The 20,281-nt window shown below is 38.3% G+C and overlaps 1 protein-coding gene across 2 annotated transcripts in view; it reads left to right on the top strand.

Annotated features, from left to right (window-relative positions):
- Nucleotides 1-20,281, top strand: part of LOC111158765 (ubiquitin protein ligase E3 component n-recognin 1) — a 145,604-nt gene that overhangs the window by 114,802 nt on the left and 10,521 nt on the right. For both annotated transcript variants that reach the window (XM_022521027.1, XM_022521035.1), the window contains exons 39-44: nt 1,724-1,874; nt 10,696-10,783; nt 11,619-11,752; nt 13,627-13,735; nt 14,862-14,918; nt 17,251-17,328. In XM_022521027.1, the coding sequence (XP_022376735.1) occupies nt 1,724-1,874; nt 10,696-10,783; nt 11,619-11,752; nt 13,627-13,735; nt 14,862-14,918; nt 17,251-17,328 (617 nt within the window). The remainder of the gene's footprint in view (nt 1-1,723; nt 1,875-10,695; nt 10,784-11,618; nt 11,753-13,626; nt 13,736-14,861; nt 14,919-17,250; nt 17,329-20,281) is intronic.

Here is a 20,281-nt window from a genome sequence, read left to right as displayed (position 1 = left end):
CTTCAGACAATGAATACCTATAAGATAGGACCTGTGCTGTGCACTGGAGATGCAGTGATAAATAATGGTGGGCCTGAGGCCACTCTGTCATCATCAGTTGAGAAGAATATCAGGTCAGCAAGAGGAGAGCAAGGACAAATGAAACCCACCAGCGTCCCCGCATCTGACTCATCACATCCAATGACAACAATCTTCAGAGAGAGTGCTGGCCACTGCTTCTCTTTTGTCTTCCAAAGCTTGTGTGACTTCCTCTTTTGACAAAGTCCAGCTTGAAAATATACAGGGAAGGAGGCTCTGGGAAACATACCTCCAGCTTAACCACATTGATGGAGAACAGGCCACAACAGAATCTCTTCACTACTATCCCCACAGTTGAACTATCTACTCTTCTGGGCAAAAAAAGATAGTCTTGTCAACGTTGCATCTGGGAAATACTTAAATTAGTGTTCCATATGAACTCACAACATGGTTTGGGGGTCATCTTCAACCTAAATACCGAGATCAATCTCAGATAGCCACCAAACATTTGCTGTGTGGGGCCTACTCATGACTGCATGTGCATTGATTTTTGGTTACTCAGTATGGGGTGATAGCAACATGCTTTTCTTCTGGAAGCTCATTGCTGTCCCACATTTACTCATTTACTCATTCACAACCACCTATAATTATAAGTTAATCTATAAAAATAAAGAATGTGGAAAGAAAAAAAATGAAAGCATTTTTATACTCTTTATTTTGTAACAGGTATCATCCTAGTTGATTATACATATAGTTGGTGTCTGTCCAAGCAGACTTTGTCTAAATAAATATTATGCGTTCCTCCTCCACCTTTTTCTTGTTTACATTATAAGCATGAATGACAATGTGAGCTATCTTAAAATCATTGATTATTTGATGTTGGGAACCAAGCCCTTGACACATCTAGGCTTCCCCCAAACACCTGTGGATGGATGGCAACTGTTTCGTGAGTTTCTTTTTTTTTTTTTCCTTTTTTTAAAGATTTTTTTTATTTATTCATTTGAGAGAGAGAAAGAGACAGAGCCCAAGCAGGAGAGCCAGAGGCAGAAGAAGAGGGAGAAGCGGGTTCCCTGCTTAGCATGAGGACTCTGGGATCATGACCTGTGCTGAAGGCAGATACTTAACCATTTGAACCATCCAAGCGCCCCTGTTCTGTGAATTTCTTAGAGAGGTTTTCCCTCCCTGCAGTGACCCCATTCCTTCAAAATGAGTTCTCTAGAGAGATCATTGGTGAGGTTGGGACCATAGAGTTTGTGAATATGGGTTAGCCATTATTCTCCACCTCTCATTGTCCAGAACTCTGCCCGGTGGTGGTCATTCTTGTCTTTTGGAATCTTTAGGAAAACTTCAAAAAGAATGCCAGTAACTTGGCCCTATACCCTAAGATTCTGATTTGATTGGATTGGCCTGTGAACCAGTGTTATTTTAAGAGCTCCCCAAGTTACTGTAATGTTGAGTCTTCTGAGCCACAGACAGGATTGAGACCACTCCTAGAATAAGAAGTTTCAGGAAAGGGTAACCTATTTGGTGATGACTTTTGTTCTCCATTTATGGTACACTATATTTTAAGATACTCTGTTGAATAATTAGGAAAAATATGGTGGTTATAAAAAAAACAAACGAACAAATCTGATATATTTGGTTATAAGATTAGCCCATGCTGATGTTTGTTGTCACACATGTTGATGTCCATTTTCTCTCATAGGTTGGTGCTGTGTTAGCATTCCCATCCTTGTATTGGGAGGACACTGTTGATCTGCAGCCGTCATCAATTAGTTCTTCTTATACCCACCTTTATCTCTTCCATTTGATCACCATGGCACACATGCTTCAGATCCTTCTTACTATAGACACAGGTAAAGCTCCCATCAGATGTTAACTGTAAATAATAATTACCCATGGTTTGTTGGCAAAATTCATTTTGCTTGTGATTAATCATGTATATATACATATATATTTCTTTTTTTTTTAAAGATTTTATTTATTTATTTGAGAGAGAGAGAAAGAGCATGAGAGGGGAGAGGTCAGAGGGAGAAGCAGACTCCCCGCTGAGCAGGGAGCCCGATGTGGGACTTGATCCCGGGACTTCAGGATCATGACCTGAGCCAAAGGCAGTCACTTAACCAACTGAGCCAAACCAACTGAGCCATCCAGGCGCCCATATATATATATGTATATATATAAATATATATATATATATATATTTCTAAATTCTGTGTTATATCTCTTGTTGAATGATCATTTGTTTCTTTATGGATGCTATTTAAATAAAAAGAAGAGCTACGAAAGGGATAAATTAGCTAAACCACTTGATTCTCTAACTTGTGGCTGCTCTCCAGATATACAGGGAAACCATTTGGACCTGCTGTACCCTTTTTCAGATTTCCTAATTTCAGGGTTGGGGATTAGTCTCTCTGACATTTGTCCCTGCTAAATAATTTTGATAAGCCTGTTTATGAAACCATTTTTGATTCCTCCAGCTAGAATGATAATAGAATGTTTTATAGCATTTGTCACATAGTATTTTATTTTATAATTTTATGCTGTTCTGCTTCTTTCCCTGGTTCTCCTTTCTCACTACTCCTTCCCCCCTGCAAGTTTCTTGAGTAGAGAACATTCAGATTTTAAAATCTTTTCTCATAAAGTTAAAGTCCAAATAGGTATTCATTAAATGTTTTTTTGGACAAATGTTCACTCACAGATACCTGAATAATACAGCATCATGGAATCATGATGTAGTTATTCTCTTAAACTCTGCTCTTAGTTGAAAGTAAAGTCTGCTTCCTGGCTGTCAGTGATCAAGAAGGGCTCCTGGGGCAACTGGGTGGCTCAGTGGGTTAAAGCCTCTGCCTTTGGCTCAGGTCATGATCCTGGGGTCCTGGGATCGAGCCCCGCATTGGGCTCTCTACTCAGGAAGGAACCTGCTTCCCCCTCTCTTTCTGCCGGCCTCTCTGCCTACTTGTGATCTCTGTCTTTCAAATAATTAATAAAATCTTTAAAAAAAAAGAAGGGCTCCTGAAAATTCAGGTAATTTAGAAAATGGATAATTAAAGTGACTTTAGAACAACGTCTAACAAAACTAAATACACATTTATTCATTGACCTACCAACTCTACTTCTAAGAATCTGTCCCAAAGCCATACTGGCAAAAATATGAAAGGATATATGCACATGATTATTCATTTGTGGTATTATTTGGAATAATAAAAACCCCAGAGATTGGTTGAATATCCTATGGTATATGCATATAATGGAATTTTCTGCAGCCATACAAAGGAATGAGCAAGATCTACTGAAGAAGTAATCTCTAGGATATACTTCTTAAGAGTGAAAAAAGTAGGGTGCAGAACAGTAGTTGTAGTATAATGTCTTTGTGTAAGGTATTTTAGGTATATGTATCCATATATATGCTTACATATATTCATATTTGCTTATATTTTTTATAAATGAAACAAAAGAAGTATAAACCAAAAGAAGAGTTGCCTCTAGATAAGGTAGAGAGTCAGGGATTTGAGCAAAGACTCCTGTAAGTGTCTTTTTAATGTAGTTTTGTTTTGTTTTGTTTCTAAAATTCTATTTATTTATTTGGGAGAGAGAACACACAAGCATGGGGAGGGGCAGAGGGAGAGGGACAAGCAGACTCCCTGCTGAGTGGGGAGTCCTACATGAGGCTCAATCCCAGGACCCCAGGATCATGACCTGAGCTGAAGGCATATGCTTGAAGAACTGAGCCACCCAGGCACCCCTAAAACACGGTATTTCAACTCTACTTCCCCAATAGGATATATTCTGACAATAAAAGAACTAACAAAAAAAATCATTAAACTAAATTCATATTAGCAGTACAAAATGGTACTAAGTTCTAGTATTGTTATTTTGAAATTATTTTAGGTAATTTTTAGGATAAACCAAGTAAGTATTTGTGTAAATGTCACTGGGACCCAAGATTTTTAGTGTAGGAAGGAGGAGACTTGAGAATTAATTCAGAACTATGCATTCTGAAGTATGCTTCAAGTAAAAGATGTTCTTTTTGGAAAAAAATTAACTGAGGGTACTAATTTAAAATAAAGCATTTCAGGGGCACCCTTACTGGCTCAGTTGTAAGAGCATGTGACTCTTGATCATAACTTCAAGCCCCACATGGGGGGTAGAGATTACTTAAATAAATAAAACTTGAAAAATAAAATAAAGGGGTACGTGGGTGGCTCAGTCGGTTAAGTATCTGCCTTCAGCTCAGGTCATGATCCCAGAATTCTGGGATAGAGCCCTGTGTCAGCCTCCCAGTTCAACAGGGAGTCTGCTTCTCCCTCTACCCTTCCCCTTGTTAGTGCTCTCTCTCTCAAATAAATAAGATCTTTTTTAAAAAATAATAAAGCAGGGGCACCTGGGTGGCTCAGTCGTTAAGCGTCTGCCTTCGGCTCAGGTCATGATCCCAGGATTCTGGGATCGAGCCCCGCATCAGGCTCCCGGCTTGGTGGGAAGCCTGCTTCTCCCTCTCTCACTCCCCCTGCTTGTGTTCCCTCTCTCGCTGTGTCTCTCTGTCAAATAAATAAATACAATATTAAAAAAAAAAATAATAATAATAATAAAGCATATCAGAGGGGAGGTGTGTGGGGGAATGGGTGAAATAGGTGAAGGAGATTGAAAGTACACTTACAAGGTATAGAATTGTTGAATCACTGTATTGTACACCTGGAACTACTACAATACTCTCTGTTAACTATAATGGAATTAAAACTAAAAACTTAAAAGAATAAATTCAGAAAAGTTAAGTAAAAACCCAATAATTTCCCAGTCAAAATTCTAGCAAGTTATTATGTGGTTATTGACAAACTGATTCTACAGTTTATATGAAAATATAAAATATAAATATATGAAAAATATAAATATATGAAAAGGAGAAAGATCCAGCATAGCCATCTCAGTACTGGAGGGGAAGAACAAAGTTAGAGGACTGACATTACCTGACTTCAGAACTTACTCTAAAACTACTGGAATCAAGACTGAAAAAAACAGACCAGTAGATTAGTGGACCAGCATAGAGAGCCCAAAAAAATCTGTATACATAAATACAGTTAATTGATCTTTGATAAAGGAACAAGGACAAATGGAGCCAAGATAACCTGATTTTCAACAAATGTTGCTGTAACAATTGGACACCCACATATAAGACAGACACACATCTTACAACCTTTATAGAAGTTAACTAAAAATGGTTCATTTAAAAAAAAAAATGGTTAATAGGCCTGAATGTAAAATACAAAACTATTAGAAGAGAATGTGTAGGAGAAAACCTAGATGACCATGGGGTGTGCAGTGACTTTTTAGATACAAGGCCAAAGGTAAAATCCATTAAAGAAATAATTAATAAGCTGGACTTCATTACAATTAAAAACTTCTGTTCTGCAAAGGACAGTGTTGAGAATGAAAAGACAAACCACAGACTAAGAGAAAATATTTGCAAAAGACACATCTGAATAACTGTTCTATAAAATATAGAGAGAACTGTTAATTCAACAATAAAAAAATAAACAAAGGACACCCAAAACCTTAAAATAGGTTCTCTTAGGAATAAACCTAACCAAAGAGGCAAAGAATCTGTACTCAGAAAACTATAAAGTACTCATGAAAGAAATTGAGGAAGACACAAGGAAATGGAAAAATGTTCCATGCTCATGGATTGAAAGAACAAATATTGTGAAAATGTCTATGCCATCTAAAGCAATCTACACATTTAATGCAATCCCTATCAAAATACCATCCATTTTTTTTTCAAAGAAATGGAACAAATAATCCTAAAATTTATATGGAACAAGAAAAGACCCCGAATAGTCAGAGGAATATTGAAAAAGAAAACCAAAGTTGACAGCATCACAATTCCAGACTTCAAGCTCTATTACAAATCTGTAATCATCAGGACAGTGTGGTACTGACATAAAAACAGACACACAGATCAGTGGAACAAAATAGCCCAGAAATGGACCCTCAACTGTATGGTCACCTGATCTTCAACAAAGCAGGAATAGCTTCGACAAAGCAAGAATATCCAATGGAAAAAAAGACAGTCTCTTCAACAAATGGTGTTGGGAAAATTGGACAACCACATGCAGAAGAATGAAACTGGACCATTTCCTTACACCACACACTAAAATAGACTCAAAATGGATGAAAAACCTCAACATGAGACAGGAATCCATCAAAATCCTTGAGGAGAACACAGGCAGTGACCTCTTCAACCTCAGCCACAACAACTTCTTCCTAGACACATTAACAAAGGCAAGGGAAGCAAGGGCAAAAATGAACTCTTGGGACTTTATCAAGATCAACACCTTTTGCACAGCAAAGGAAACAGTCAACAAAATCAAAACAAAGCCAAAAGAGGACAGAATGAGAAAAGATATTTGCAAATGACATATCAGATAAAGGGCTAGTCTCCAAAATCTATAAAGAACTTATCAAACTCAACACCCAAAGAACAAATAATCCAATCAAGAAATAGGTAGAAGACATGAACAGACATTTCTGCAAAGAAGACATCCAAGTGGCCAAAAGACACATGAAAAAGTGCTCAACATCACTTGGCATCAGGGAAATACAAATCAAAACCACAGTGAGATACCACCTCACGCCAGTCAGAATGTCTAAAATTAACCAGTTAGGAAACAACAGGTGTTGGAGAGGATGCAGAGAAAGGGGAACCCTCCTACACTGTTGGTGGGAATGCAAGCTGGTACAGCCACTCTGGAAAATAGCATGAAGGTTCCTCAAAAAGTTGAACGTTGAGCTACCCTACAACCCAGCAATCGCACTACTGGGTATTTACCCTAAAGATACAAATGTAGTGATCCAAGGGGCACGTGCACCCCAATGTTTATAGCAGCAGTGTCCACGGCCAAACTATGGAAAGAACCTAGATGTCCATCAACAGATGAGTAGATAAAGAAGAAGGGGTGGCTCCGTGGGTTAAGCCTCTGCCTTCAGCTCAGGTGATGATCTCAGAATCCTGGGATCGAGCCCCGCATGGGGCTCTCTGCTCAATGGGGAGCCTGCTTCCCCCTCTCTATCTGCTTGCCTCTCTGCCTACTTGTGATCTCTGCCTGACAAATAAATAAAGTCTTTAAAAAAATTTTTTTTAAAGATGTGGTGTATATATATACAATGGAATACTATGCAGCCATCAATAAAAATGAAATTTTGCCATTTGCAATGATGTGGATGGAACTAGAGGGTATTATGCTAAGCAAAATAAGTCAATCAGAGAAAGACAATTATCATATGATCCCTCTGATATGAGGAATTTGAGAGGCAGGGCAGGGGTTGTAGGGAGAAGGGAGATAAAAATGAAACAAGATGGGACCGGGGAGGGAGACAACCCATAAGAGACTCTTTTTTTTTTTTTTTTAAGATTTTATTCATCCATTTGACAGAAATCACAAGTAGGCAGAGAGGCAAGCAGAGAGAGAGAGAGAGAGAGAGAGAGAGAGGAGGAAGCAGGCTCCCTGCTGAGCAGAGAGCCAGATGCGGGGCTCGATCCCAGGACCCTCGGATCATGACCTGAGCTGAAGGCAGAGGCTTTAACCCACTGAGCCACCCCAGCGGCCCCCATAAGAGACTCTTAATCTCAGGAAACAAACTGAGGATTGGTGGGAGAGATAGGGTGGCTGGGTGATGGACATTGGGGAGGGTATGTGCTATGGTGAGTGCTGTGAATTGTGTAAGACTGATGATTCACAGACCTGTACCCCTGATAAAAATAATACATTATATGTTAATAATAAATAAGATAAAAATAAGCAAAAGACACCTCACTAAATACGATCTATAGATGGCAAGTAAGCATATGAAAAGATGTTCAATATCACAAGTCATTAGGGAATTGCAAATTAAAATGAGATATCATTACGCACCTATTAGAATAGTTAAAATCCAAAACACTGACAATGCTCAGTACTGGTGAGGATGTAGAGCAACAGGAATTCTCACTCATTGTTGAAAGGAATTCTGTGCCATTTTGAGATACAGTTTGGCACTTTCTTACAATGCTAAACTACTCCTACCATATGATGCAGCAGTCATCTACCCAAATGAACTAAAAACCTGTGTCCATACAGAAACCTACACACAGATGTTCATAGCAGCTTTATTCATAATTCCCAAAATTTGGAAGCAACTACATGTTCTTCGGTGGGTGAATAAATAAGTAAACTGTGGTACATCCAGGCAATGGAATATTTTTCAGTGCAGAAAGAAACAAGCCTTCAAACAATGAACAGACATAGAGGAAGCTTAAATGTGTGATACTTCATGAAAGAAGCAGATCTGAAAAGGCTGCATACTGTATGATTCCAACCATAATAGATCCTTGAATGACACAAGTTTGAACTAAGAGGGTCTACTCATATGGGTTTTTCTTTTATTAATAAATGCAATATGGTACTATAAATATATTTTTTCTTACAATTTTCTTAACAAATTTTCTCTAGCTTACTTTATTGTAAGAATACAGTATATAACATACAAAATACACAACATGTAGCATATATATATATATGTGTGTATGTGTATATATATATATATATATATATATATATATATATATATAAAATACATATACAAAATATGTTTTCCAGTCAACAGTAGGCTGTTGGTAAGGTTTTTAGGGTGTCAAAAGGTTTGGGTAGGTTTTTGACTGTGCCAGGGGTTGGCACCCTTCGCCCCCAGTGTTGTTCAAGAGTTATATGTATATGACTTCTGGAAAAGGTAAAGCTTTGAAAACTGTAAAAGTATCCACAATTGCCAGAAGTTAGAGGAGAGAGATGTGTGAATGGGCAGAGCAGAGAGGATTTTTAGGGCAGTGAAACTACTCTGTATGATGCTATAATAGTGGATACATGTTATATATTTGTGAAAACCTGCCGAATATACAACACCAGGAATGAATCTAATGGTAACTGTGGACTTTGGATGATAATGATGTGTCAGTAGAGGTTTATTGATTGTAACAAATGTACCACTCTGGTACTAGATGTCAGTAGTCAGGGATGATGATGGATGTGTGGGGACAGCGAGTATATGGGAACTCTGTGCTTTCCACTCGGTTCTGTAATCAAGCTAAAATTGCCTTAAAAAAATAAAATTTATTAACTAAAAAAAATCTTGTACATGGGTGTTTGCATTTGTCAAAACTCATCAACTGGTATTTTTAATATTTGTATATTTCATTGCATATAAAATTTACGTCAATCATGTACAAATATTGAACTGTTATATTTAAATTGGAAATACCAATACGATAATGTATTTTCCTCTTTTTAAAGATTTTTTTTTTTTTTTGTATTTATTTGACAGACAGATCACAAGGAGGCAGAGAAGCAGGCAGAGAGAGACAGGAGGAGGCAGGCTCCCTGCTGAGCAGAGAGCCCAACGCGGGACTCGATCCCAGGACCCCGAGATCATTACCTGAGCCGAAGGCAGAGGCTTTAACCACTGAGCCACCCAGGCACCCCTATTTTCCTCTTTTTAAAAAAGTGTGTATTTCTTGGGGTGCCTGGGTGACTCAGTCTGTTAAGCTTTGGCTGAAGCCATGATCCCAGTGTCCTAGGATCGAGTCCCGTGTCAGGCTCTCTGCTCAGCAAGGAGTCGGCTTTTCCTTCTCCCTCTGCTGCTCCCCCTGTTTGCGCTCTATCTCTTTCTGTTTCTCTCTCTGTCAAATAAATAAAATATTTTTTAAAAACTCATTTATATCCTCTAAAAATATATATATATATTTGAAAAGTATATATTTCCTTAAGAGATCCTAATTGGAAAGGAGAAAAACTAGCAATAGAACCAAAGTAAGAGACTCAGGGTAATTTTAGTTGTCTTTGAGATGAATTAATGTATATTTTTAAAAAGCATTTTTAAAGAGAACAGTATTCAAATGAGCTGTAACCATCTGTCACATTGAACTACAAGGTTGGCATTTTTGTCCCCCTTTTAATATAGTAAAACTAAAGTTCAGAGAATTTAAGTGGCTTACCCAGAGTTTTAACGTAAGTTGGGTGAGTTACCAATTGCTGGAAAGGTTTAGGATGGTCCTCCTTAAGGACAGATTAATGGAGAAAAATTACCTTACAAGGTTCTTTTTAATGTGTTTCATTGCTTGAGCATAAAGTCAGGACAGCCATGTACTTCCCTTTCTAGAGGTTGAATTTCTACCTGTTACCTAAGACTCCTAGGAACCCAGAGCAGATGACCACTGATTTGTTTACCTGGTCATATTACAATAAGATAAATATTTATTTATTTGAGAGAAAGAAAATCTCAAGCAGACTTCCTGCTGAGCACAGAGCCTGATACAGCACTCCACCCAGGGCTCGATCTCATGCCCCTTTTGAGGTCACGACCTGAGCCAAAACTAGGAGTTGGACCCTTGACCAACGACGCCACCCAGGCACCCCTGAGATAAATATTTGTTAAACATCCATGTGATTCTGCCCTATTTATTTCTCCACCTAATATTCTGATAAAGTTTCCTTAACAGTTTTAATCTTTAAAATCAGCTATTTAGATCGAGAACAAGGAAAAGAACCTCATTCGAGTTGACATTGTTTATTATCCTGGAACCATAAAATTGAGGTCTAATTTATACATTGAATAGCAAATTCATAGATTTATCTTTCAGAATTTCTTTTTCAGAACTTCCCCTTGCTCAGGTTCAAGAAGAGAGTGAAGAGGCTCGTTCTGCATCTTCTTTCTTGGCAGAAGTTTCTCAATACACAAATGGGTGAGTAGCAGTCTATTAGTCCAGCCTATTTGAGTATTGTTTTAATAATTCAAACTTAGGGGTGCCTGGTTGGCTCAGTCGGTTGGGTGTCTACCTTTGGCTCTGGTCATAGGATCGAACCCCACGTCTGGGCTTCCTCCTCAAAGAGGAGTCTGCTTCTCTCTCTCTCTCCCTTTGCCCCCCACCCCCTGCTCATGTTCTCTCTCTCTCTCTCTCAAATAAATAAATAAAATCTTTAAAAAAATAAAAATAATTCCACCTTTTAGTTCAGTTGTTCGGCAGAGTAACTTTTGAACAATTTTAATTCCAGTTTTTAAAAATTAGTTAAGGGCTTTTGAAATAACAGATACCCATTTGTTTCTGAGACTGAGACAAGTTTGGACACATCTTTACTCTTATAAAAAATGAAGATAGGGACGCCTGCGTGGCTCAGTTGGTTAAGCAGCTGCCTTCGGCTCAGGTCATGATCCCAGCGTCCTGGGATCGAGTCCCACATCGGGCTCTTTGCTTGGCGGGGAGCCTGCTTCTCCCTCTGCCTCTCCCTGCCATTCTGTCTGCCTGTGCTTGCTCTCTCTCCCTCTCTCTCTGACCAAAAAAAAAAAAAAAAAGAAGATAATAGTTATTTGCTTTAGAAGTCTACATGGTAAAAGATGCAAGATCTGTGGTTTTCTTTAGGAAACTTTTAGGTTTAAAGATAAAAGCTACTGCCAGTTAAATATTTTGTATTAAATGGATAAAAAATATTTAAATATTTAGCAATGTTTTTAAAAGAGGATGTGTCTAGAGTTTTAGTCTGATTACTGTTCTGTTCTTTTCTGGAATTATTGCCTCTTAGCTGCATTGGCAGTGGTGTTCCTGGCTGGTATTTGTGGGCCTCACTGAAGAATGGCATCACCCCTTACCTTCGCTGTGCTGCATTGTTTTTCCATTATTTACTTGGAATAACTCCACCTGAAGAACTGCTAACCAGTAAGTAGGAAGATGAAATCTCAGAGTAGTAAATAAGGGATTTTTTCCCTTATCTTCAACCTCAGAAATATTAAGTGGGGACAGGCAAAACCACTTGTCTATTCCCTGTCTCTTCAATCAGTGCTCACTCCTAGCATGTGTACGCCTGCTGTGGTGTAGGTTAAAAGTGAGACCAAAAATGAGATTAGCCTCATACTATGCAAAACCTACTCATGGCTCCTCTCTAGGTCTAGTTTATGTACTTGAGCTTATAAAATGAGCACAGAATATAACAGAAAGGATATGCAAAAAATTAGAAACATTGGTACCTTTAGGGAAGAGAATGTTTTAGCTAAGTAGAGGGAAAACTTTTTTGTATACTCTGTTATTTGAATTTTGAACATATGACTGTTATAAAAGAACTAAACTGCTGCGAGGAGACTCCTGTTGGAACAAACCAAGGACACACATATCTGAGTAACAATCACATCCATTCTTTACTTGCCTTTAATCTAGATCAAAGTAGACAAGGCTTCCTTGTAGCTTTGTGTAGGTAAAATTCAGAACATTTGTATATTTTGTAAGCATCACCAGAATTGTTCAGAGTCATGCTTTTGTCTGTTGAGATTAAGCTGAACAGCTCAGCTTTACTGGCTCTCAGCTTTTTCTTGAACTCAGTTCAGTAGGGCTTACTTGATCTAGGTTATGGTTCTATATATAGGCATACCTTGTTTTATTGTGCATGACTTTACTGTGCTTTGCAGATACTGTGTTTTTTACAAATTAGAGGTTTGTGGCAAATGTGTGGTAAGCAAGTCTGTCAGCACGATTTTTCCGGCAGCATTTGCTCACTTCATGTCTGTGTCACATTATGAGTATTCTTGCAATAGTTCAATTTTTTTCATTATTATATTTGTGAGGGTGACCTATGGTGATTGATTATGACTAGCTGAAAGCTCAGATGATGGTTAGCATTTTTTAGCAGTAAAGTATTTTTTAATTAATGTCTGTACCTTGTTGTTTTAGACCTAATGCTATTGCACACTAAATAGACTAAAGTATAGTAGAAACATAACTTTAATATGCCCTGGGAAACCGGAAATTCACTTGACTTGCTTCACTGCAATGCTGGCTTTATTGTGGCGGTCTGGAACCAAACCCACGATTATCTCCATGGTATGCCTGTAAATGGAGGGCTACTTTCCAAGTAGTTGCCCATACAGAGCTGTTGTTTCCATTTAGAAAAGCATGTATTAATTTATCTAGTCAGTGCTGTAATACAACAGAGAGTAAGATTAAGTCTTTTATTGGGAGGAGACTGAATGTATACAAACAGATAAATGTAAGTGGTGATGAGTGCTACCAAGAAAAATAAAGCAGGTCAAGGGGATAGAGAGTGCTGGGCTGGAATAATACGTTTCATAGATAGTCATGGAAGACTTCTCTTTGAGGACACATTGAGCAAAGAGACATTGAAATAAAGATGGGGTTGAACTGGACAGAGAGTTGAAGGAAGAGTATTCCTAAGCAAAAGGAACACTAAATGCAAAGCTTTGCTTGACATCATCAAAGAATAATAAAAAGATGAGTGTAGCTGAAACATAATGAACAGGGTGAGGGTGGTAAGAGATGAGGTTCAAGAGGCAGCCAGGGACAGCTTATGAAGGGCCTTTATTGCCACGATAAGGACTTTGTGTTTTGTGCCTTGTGGTGGAGTGGCATTGGAGAAACCTCATCAGGAGAATGAATCAGATTTGCGTTTTGAAAGGATCACTGTGGCTTGTCTCCAAGTTTTATGGAGTATAGAAATGAACATAAACAATGAAGAAACTCTATTCACAGGTTGACCAGGTAAGAATAATGTGCTTATTAAATGTATTTTTATTCTCTTGCAGATTCTGCAGAAGGAGAGTACGGTGCACTCTGTAGCTATCTGTCTTTACCCACAAATTTGTTCCTACTTTTTCAGGAATATTGGGATACTGTAAGACCCCTCCTCCAGAGGTACTGTAAGAGTAAAATATCATTGTTGGGTCATTATATAGTTTGGAAATTTTAAATTAAAATTATTTGCTAAGGGCACCTGGGTGGCTCAGTGGGTTAAGCCTCTGCCTTCGGCTCAGGTCATGATCTCAGGGTCCTGGGATCGAGGCCCGCATCGGGCTCTCTGCTCAGCGGGGAGCCTGCTTTCTCCTCTCTCTCTATGCCTGCCTCTCTGCCTACTTGTGATCTCTCTCTCTCTGTTTCAAATAAATAAATAAAATCTTTAAAAAAAAATTATTTGCTAAGCTTCTAGATTGATTAGACTTGATTGAAGTGGGTTAACAAAAAAATAGGAGATTCCTAATTCACACATTCAGTGAGTTAGAGATAAGTCCAGCAGCCATGGCAGCTGGACTTTCCACTTGTCCCACCATGATTACCATTCCTTGTACTACTCTTCCCCACAGCTGCCATTTCTTGCCAGTATCCACCACTGACCCCAGCGGGGTAATAATACCAAAACTTCCTTTTGTTCCTGCAGCCTGGGAGAAGTGGTGGCTTACTATTATTGGCTAATCTTTGGATTGCCTTGCTTTTTTGTCTCCTGGTTGGGTTCCCAGCCCTTCTGTCACCTTTATTACCAATTCCTGGTATTAAATTCCTTCTTCAGAATGGTTTCTGTTTTTCTAGCAAGACCTTGATTGATTAGCCCTTTTAAAAAAAGATGAATGGGGCATTTGGGTGGCTCAGTCAGTTAGGCATCTGCCTTCGGCTCAGGTCATGATCCTAGAGTCCTGGCATTGAACCCCACATCAGGCTCCTGCTCAGGAGCCTGCTTCTCCCTCTTCTTCCTGCCTGTGCTCTATCTCGCTATCTCTGTCTCTCTCTCTCTCTCTCTCAAATAAACAAATAAAATCTTCAAATAAATTAATTAATTAAATTTAAAAGAGGTGAACAAAAGAAAGGGGGAAAATAAACAGACACAAAAATGAAGGAAAGAAAAGCCAAGGGATAAGATGTGAGACAGAAGTCTAACAGAGGCAACATGGAAAGAAGGGACAGAAGGATTTGGAGTGGGTGACTCATGGATGTAGACTGTGCTGAAGTTGTGACGACCTGTTTGCTTTTCTCTTGGCTCCCCATATAGGTGGTGTGCAGATCCTGCATTACTAAACTGTTTGAAGCAAAAAAGCACTGTAGTCAGGTTGGTTTTCCTTCTCAATCCTTTCCCCCCATCTACAGGTTGTGTTTCCAAAAGTAGTTGGTTTGTGGAACATGCAGTCCAGTCTTTCTTCTTCATTCTCACTCAGTACATTGTTTCCCTATGTTTCTTTTAAGTCTTTGCCAGGAATTGGATTCTTCCTACAACTGATTTTTTTCTTGGAGTGGCTATCCTCTCCCTCTTAAATTGTTTCATTCCACCAGCTCCTCTCCGTTAAGCTCTAACATACTTATTAAAAGGCACAGGAGGAGATGGCATTTTGGAGCTGCCAGTTTATTAAAATAAAAAAATAGTAACAGTATTACAACACTCCACTTTTTTCCTTTTGAGAATAGAGTAAGATATAAATAGAACCGTTCCCTCTTTCCCTTCCCTTCTGATCTATATACTTAAAGACTACCCAACAAAACTGTTCCTCAGCCCCCAACTGTTACGGCTTAATCAGAATCCACCTCTTCCTCAAAGACTAATTCAAATGTGACCTCCTCCTGCAAGTCTGTTCTAGTAATAAGCTCTCAGATGTGTGTTCATGTGTGCCTGCCAGCACTACAAAGCACTCAACAGTAAACTCAGGGCCCAGACTGCATGCTTATTTTCTTTGTATCCTCTCCAAGGCCTTTTTATGTTATATATGTGTCTAATTTTTATTCCAGTTGAATTGCATCAGTAAACAAGCAGAAGAATTGACCCCCAACCTTAATTGCTGACATCAGTACTGTTTTCTCATGGCTAAACCAAACAACTGTGGCACAATGAGTATTTGCCACCTTCTTTTCTCATCTTTCTTACCCCTCGAACTTCCTTCCCCGTATTCTACCTGCTCCTTAACCCAACTTTAGTGATTTAGAGATTACTGATCCAGCTTTTATAACTTCGATACAGTAGTATTCACATCACCAAGAAAAGAGAATAGAGAGAAAAATTTAAAAGATGAGTACGTGTTTTAAAGCTGTTAATCTCACACAGTTTTTCCTTTATTTCAGTTCATTGTGTGCCTTTTAGACACCTACTATTTCCTCAGCATGGTGCTAAAATAATTTGGGAGAGTTAAAAGACCTAACACATGCAGCTTTTTGGTCGTGGGTAATTTACAATCTAATTATGTACATAAACTAAAGACATAAAATTAAATAGTATATGTATGAATATACTGTTAATGCTACAGAAATTTAAAGAGTAAAATATTCTTAATAATGCACAGTCTTAGAGGAGATAATTTTTAGCTGAACATAGAAGGAATTAGAGAATTTAAGTTAACTGGGGGTCACCTGGGTGGCTCCATCTGTTAAGTGTCTGCCTTCGGCTTGGATCATGATCTCGGGGTCCTAGGATCAAGCCCCACATCAGGGTCTCCCCGCTCAGCAGTGAGTCTGCTACCTCTGTGATCTCTCCCACTTTCCCTCTCTCTCAAATAAAAATAATAATAATAATAATAATAATAAAGAATTTAAGGTGATTGGGATTTGAGGATAGAATTTCCACATGATTCACATGACATTTCCAGGGCATATTTGTAAGGCTTTTATTGTATCTGTATTGTATGGTAAGAATGAATAATAATATTTGCAAACATGTTATCAAGTACTAAGTATTTTATATTCCACTTCAGTATCTTATTAAGTCCTCAATAGCTGTGAGCTTCTTCCATACTAGTATTTATATTTAACATTTCTTAAATCAGCACGAATCTTTATATTTTTCTCCCCCCACCACCTCAGAAATGTGTTATTAAATTGATGATATACCTTATGACTGAGAAAGGATAATATATCCATCCTCTATTTACAGACCAGGAAATAAAGGCTAAAGTTCAGTGACTTGTCAGGTATAAGAATTTAGGATTTGTAGCAAGGTCTGTCTGATTTCAGATGAAGTCTGTGGGTTTTTTTGTGTGTGGGTTTTTTGTTTTTTTTTAACTTTTACAATCCTTTTTTCTGTGTTCCTCCATCTTTCTCTCTCTCTCTCTATCTCTGCCTCCTACATTTAATGAGGAGTGCCTATGTATTAGTCATGAAGTCTGTGTTCTTAACAACATCTTTATGTTACCTTCCTAGCTATCATGGAAATTTAGCTAAAACATTTAGTCTTAGGAAATAGTGGGATTTGAGTTTGGAAGGGAAACCAGATGATGAAGGATTTGAAATTCTAGGCCAAGAAACTTGGATTTAATGTACTCAACAGGAGGAATTACTGTGGGTTTCAAGTATGGATCCTTTTGTTATTTTTAAAATACTTGTCCTTCTATTACTTGGTCAATTTTTGACATGGGCTTATTTACTCAGAAGTAAAATTGTCTTTTAAATTATGTTTCTAGATACCCTAGAAAAAGAAATAGTTTGATAGAGCTTCCTGATGACTATAGCTGCCTCCTAAATCAAGCTTCTCATTTCAGGTAAGAAGGAATATATTTCTAAAAAATTTTTAAGCTTGCAATTGATATGTATCACCACTAGCAAACTTTTTTTAAAGTGACCACTGCGCATCCTCTATAACAGTGATTGTCCGTTTCTTTCTTATTATTGAAGTGAGAACCATAAAATAAGCAATTAATGATGATAAATTAATAATGAGTACAATTCAGTGCTGTTTAGTGTATTCACAGTGTTGTGCAACCACCACCTCTCTCTAGTTTAAAAACTTTTTCATCATGCCAGAGAAATCCTTGTATCCACTAAGTAATCACTCCCCTTTTCCCTCTTTCCCGATCCCCTGGTAACCAGTAATCTGCTTCCTGTCTCTATGGATCTGCCTACTCTGGAGTCTGATAAAAGGAGTCAGATAAAAGGAGTCACTATGTGTGTGACCTTTTGTGTCTGGCTTCTTTCACTTGGTATAGTTTTTGAGGTCATTTAAGTTGTAGTATGTAGGGGCACCTGGGTGGCTCAGTGGATTAAGCTGCTGCCTTCGGCTCAGGTCATGATCTCGGTGTCCTGGGATCAGGCCCTGCATCGGGCTCTTTGCTCAGCGGGTAGCCTGCTTCTCTCTCTCTCTCTCTCTCTCTCTGCCTGACTCTCTGCCTACTTGTGATCTCTCTGTCTGTCAAATAAATAAATAAAATCTTAAAAAAAAAAAAAAAAAGTTGTAGTATGTATTTAGTCCTTTCTTGGCTAAATTAATATTCCACCATAGGGGTGCCTGGATGGCTTAGTCAGTGGACTATGCAGCTCTTGATCTTGGGGTTGTGAGTTTGAGCCCCATGTTAGGTGTACAGATTATTTAAAAATAAAACCTTAAAAATAATAATAACAATATTCCATTGTATGTATATACCAGAGTTTGTTTATCTGTTTATCCATTGATGAGCATTTAGGTTATTTCCCCCTTTTGACTATTAAGAATAATGCTACCCAATGTCCACAATAGCCCAACTATGGAAAGAACCTAGATGTCCATCAACAGATGAATGGATAAAGAAGATGTGGTTATATATACAATGGAATACTATGCAGCCATCAAAAGAAATGAGATGTTGCCTTTCGCAACGATGTGGATGGAATTAGAGGGTATTTTGCTGAGCAAAATAAGTCAATCAGAGAAAGACAATTATCATATGATCTCCCTAATATGAAGAATTTGAGAGGCAGGGTGGGAGGCTTGGGGGGTAGGGATGGAAAAAATGAAACAAGATGGGATTGGGAGAGAGACAAACCATAAGAGACTCTTAATCTCACAAAACAAACTGAGGGTTGCCCGGGGAAGAGGGGTAGGGAGAGGTGGTTGGGTTATGGACATTGGGGAGGGTATGTGCTATGGTAAGTGCTGTGAAGTGTGTAAACCTGGCGATTCACAGACCTGTACCTGTGGGGCTAATAATACATTATACGTTAACAAAAAATTAAAATAAAAAAAAAAAAAGAATAATGCTACCATTAACATTCATGTAGAAGTTTCTGTGTGGACATATATTTTCATTTCTCTTGGGTATATATTCCTAGAAGTAGAATTACTGGGTCATTATGGTAATTCTGTGTTTAAATCTTTGAATAACCACTAAACTGTTTTCCATAATTATACCAATTTATATTCCCATCAACAATATAAGTGGACTCCTGTTTTTCATATCCTTGTCAACACTTGTTGTTTCCTATTTTTTAAATGAAAACTATCCTAGTGGGTATAAAATGGTAGCTCATTGAGGTTTGATATACATTTTCTTAATGACCACTGATGTTAAACATCTTTTCATGTCCTTGTTGGACATTTGTGTATGTTCTTTGGAGATATATCTGTTTAAGTCCTTTACCCTTCTTATAATTGGACTGTCTGTTTTGTTGTTGAGTTGTAAGACTATATTGAAGGTAAGGAAAATCCTTTCCTCCCTCTGGGTTCTTTAGCCAAATAATTAAATTGACATAAGACAGATTAAGAGGAGAAAAGTTTAATTTTGCATATGTGGGAGCTCACAGAAATACAAGACTCAAAGAAATGACTGGGTTTATACCTTGTAGTCAAAGAAACAGTTTTTTGTGAAGATTTGACAAAACAAAGGGGTTTAGGCTTAGAGTACCAAATTAATGAAGAAGTAAGAGAGTTTGTTTATACAGCCTTCTTTTTTTTTTTTTAATTTTTTTTTTAAAGATTTTATTTATTTGACAGACGGAGATCACAAGTAGGCAGAGAAGCAGGCATAGAGAGAGGAGGAAGCAGGCTCCCCGCCGAGCAGAGAGCCCAATGCGGGGCTCGATCCCAGGACCCTGGGATCATGACCCGAGCTGAAGGCAGAGGCTTCAAACCACTGAGCCACCCAGGCGCCCTTTTTTTAAAATTTTTTTAAAGATTTTTTTATTTATTTGACGGGAGGGGGTTCACAAGTAGGCAGAGAGAGTGGGGGAAGCAGGCTCCCTGCTGAGCAGAGAGCCCAATGCGGGGCTAGATCCCAGGACCCTGGGATCAGGAACTGAGCCGAAGGCAGAGGCTTTAACCCACTGAGCCACCCAGGAGCCCCTATACAGCCTTCTTGACCTTGAATTCCCTGTCTCTGGTGGTAAGGGTATTTTCTATGCTTCTGGTATAGGGAGGATACCTTCACAGGGGAGACTTATTTCCTGCTTTCAGGAGAACAAAAGATGGTCAGAGTGTCCTTTTTGCACCTGCTGTTTCTTAAGTAACTTTAATTCAAAATAATCAATATGCCAAAGTGGCATGTTTTGGGATGGCCTCTTCTGTTCTCTTTCAGTATATTCTGGATATTCAGCACTTACCAGATTTTTATTTCGCAAATATTTTCTTCCATTCTATAGGTTGTGTTTTCACATTCTTCATAATGTTTTCAATATGTAATAGTTAATTTTAAGGGCACCTGGGTGACTCATTCCTTAAGCATCTCCCTTCAGCTCAGGTCATGA

This window comes from Enhydra lutris, unplaced genomic scaffold (genome assembly GCF_002288905.1).
Source record: "Enhydra lutris kenyoni isolate GAN:26980312 unplaced genomic scaffold, ASM228890v2 scaffoldscaffold4, whole genome shotgun sequence".
NCBI classification, from domain to species: domain Eukaryota; kingdom Metazoa; phylum Chordata; class Mammalia; order Carnivora; family Mustelidae; genus Enhydra; species Enhydra lutris.
Note: the sequence above shows the minus strand (reverse complement) of the source record. Positions and strands in the feature narration are given on the sequence as shown.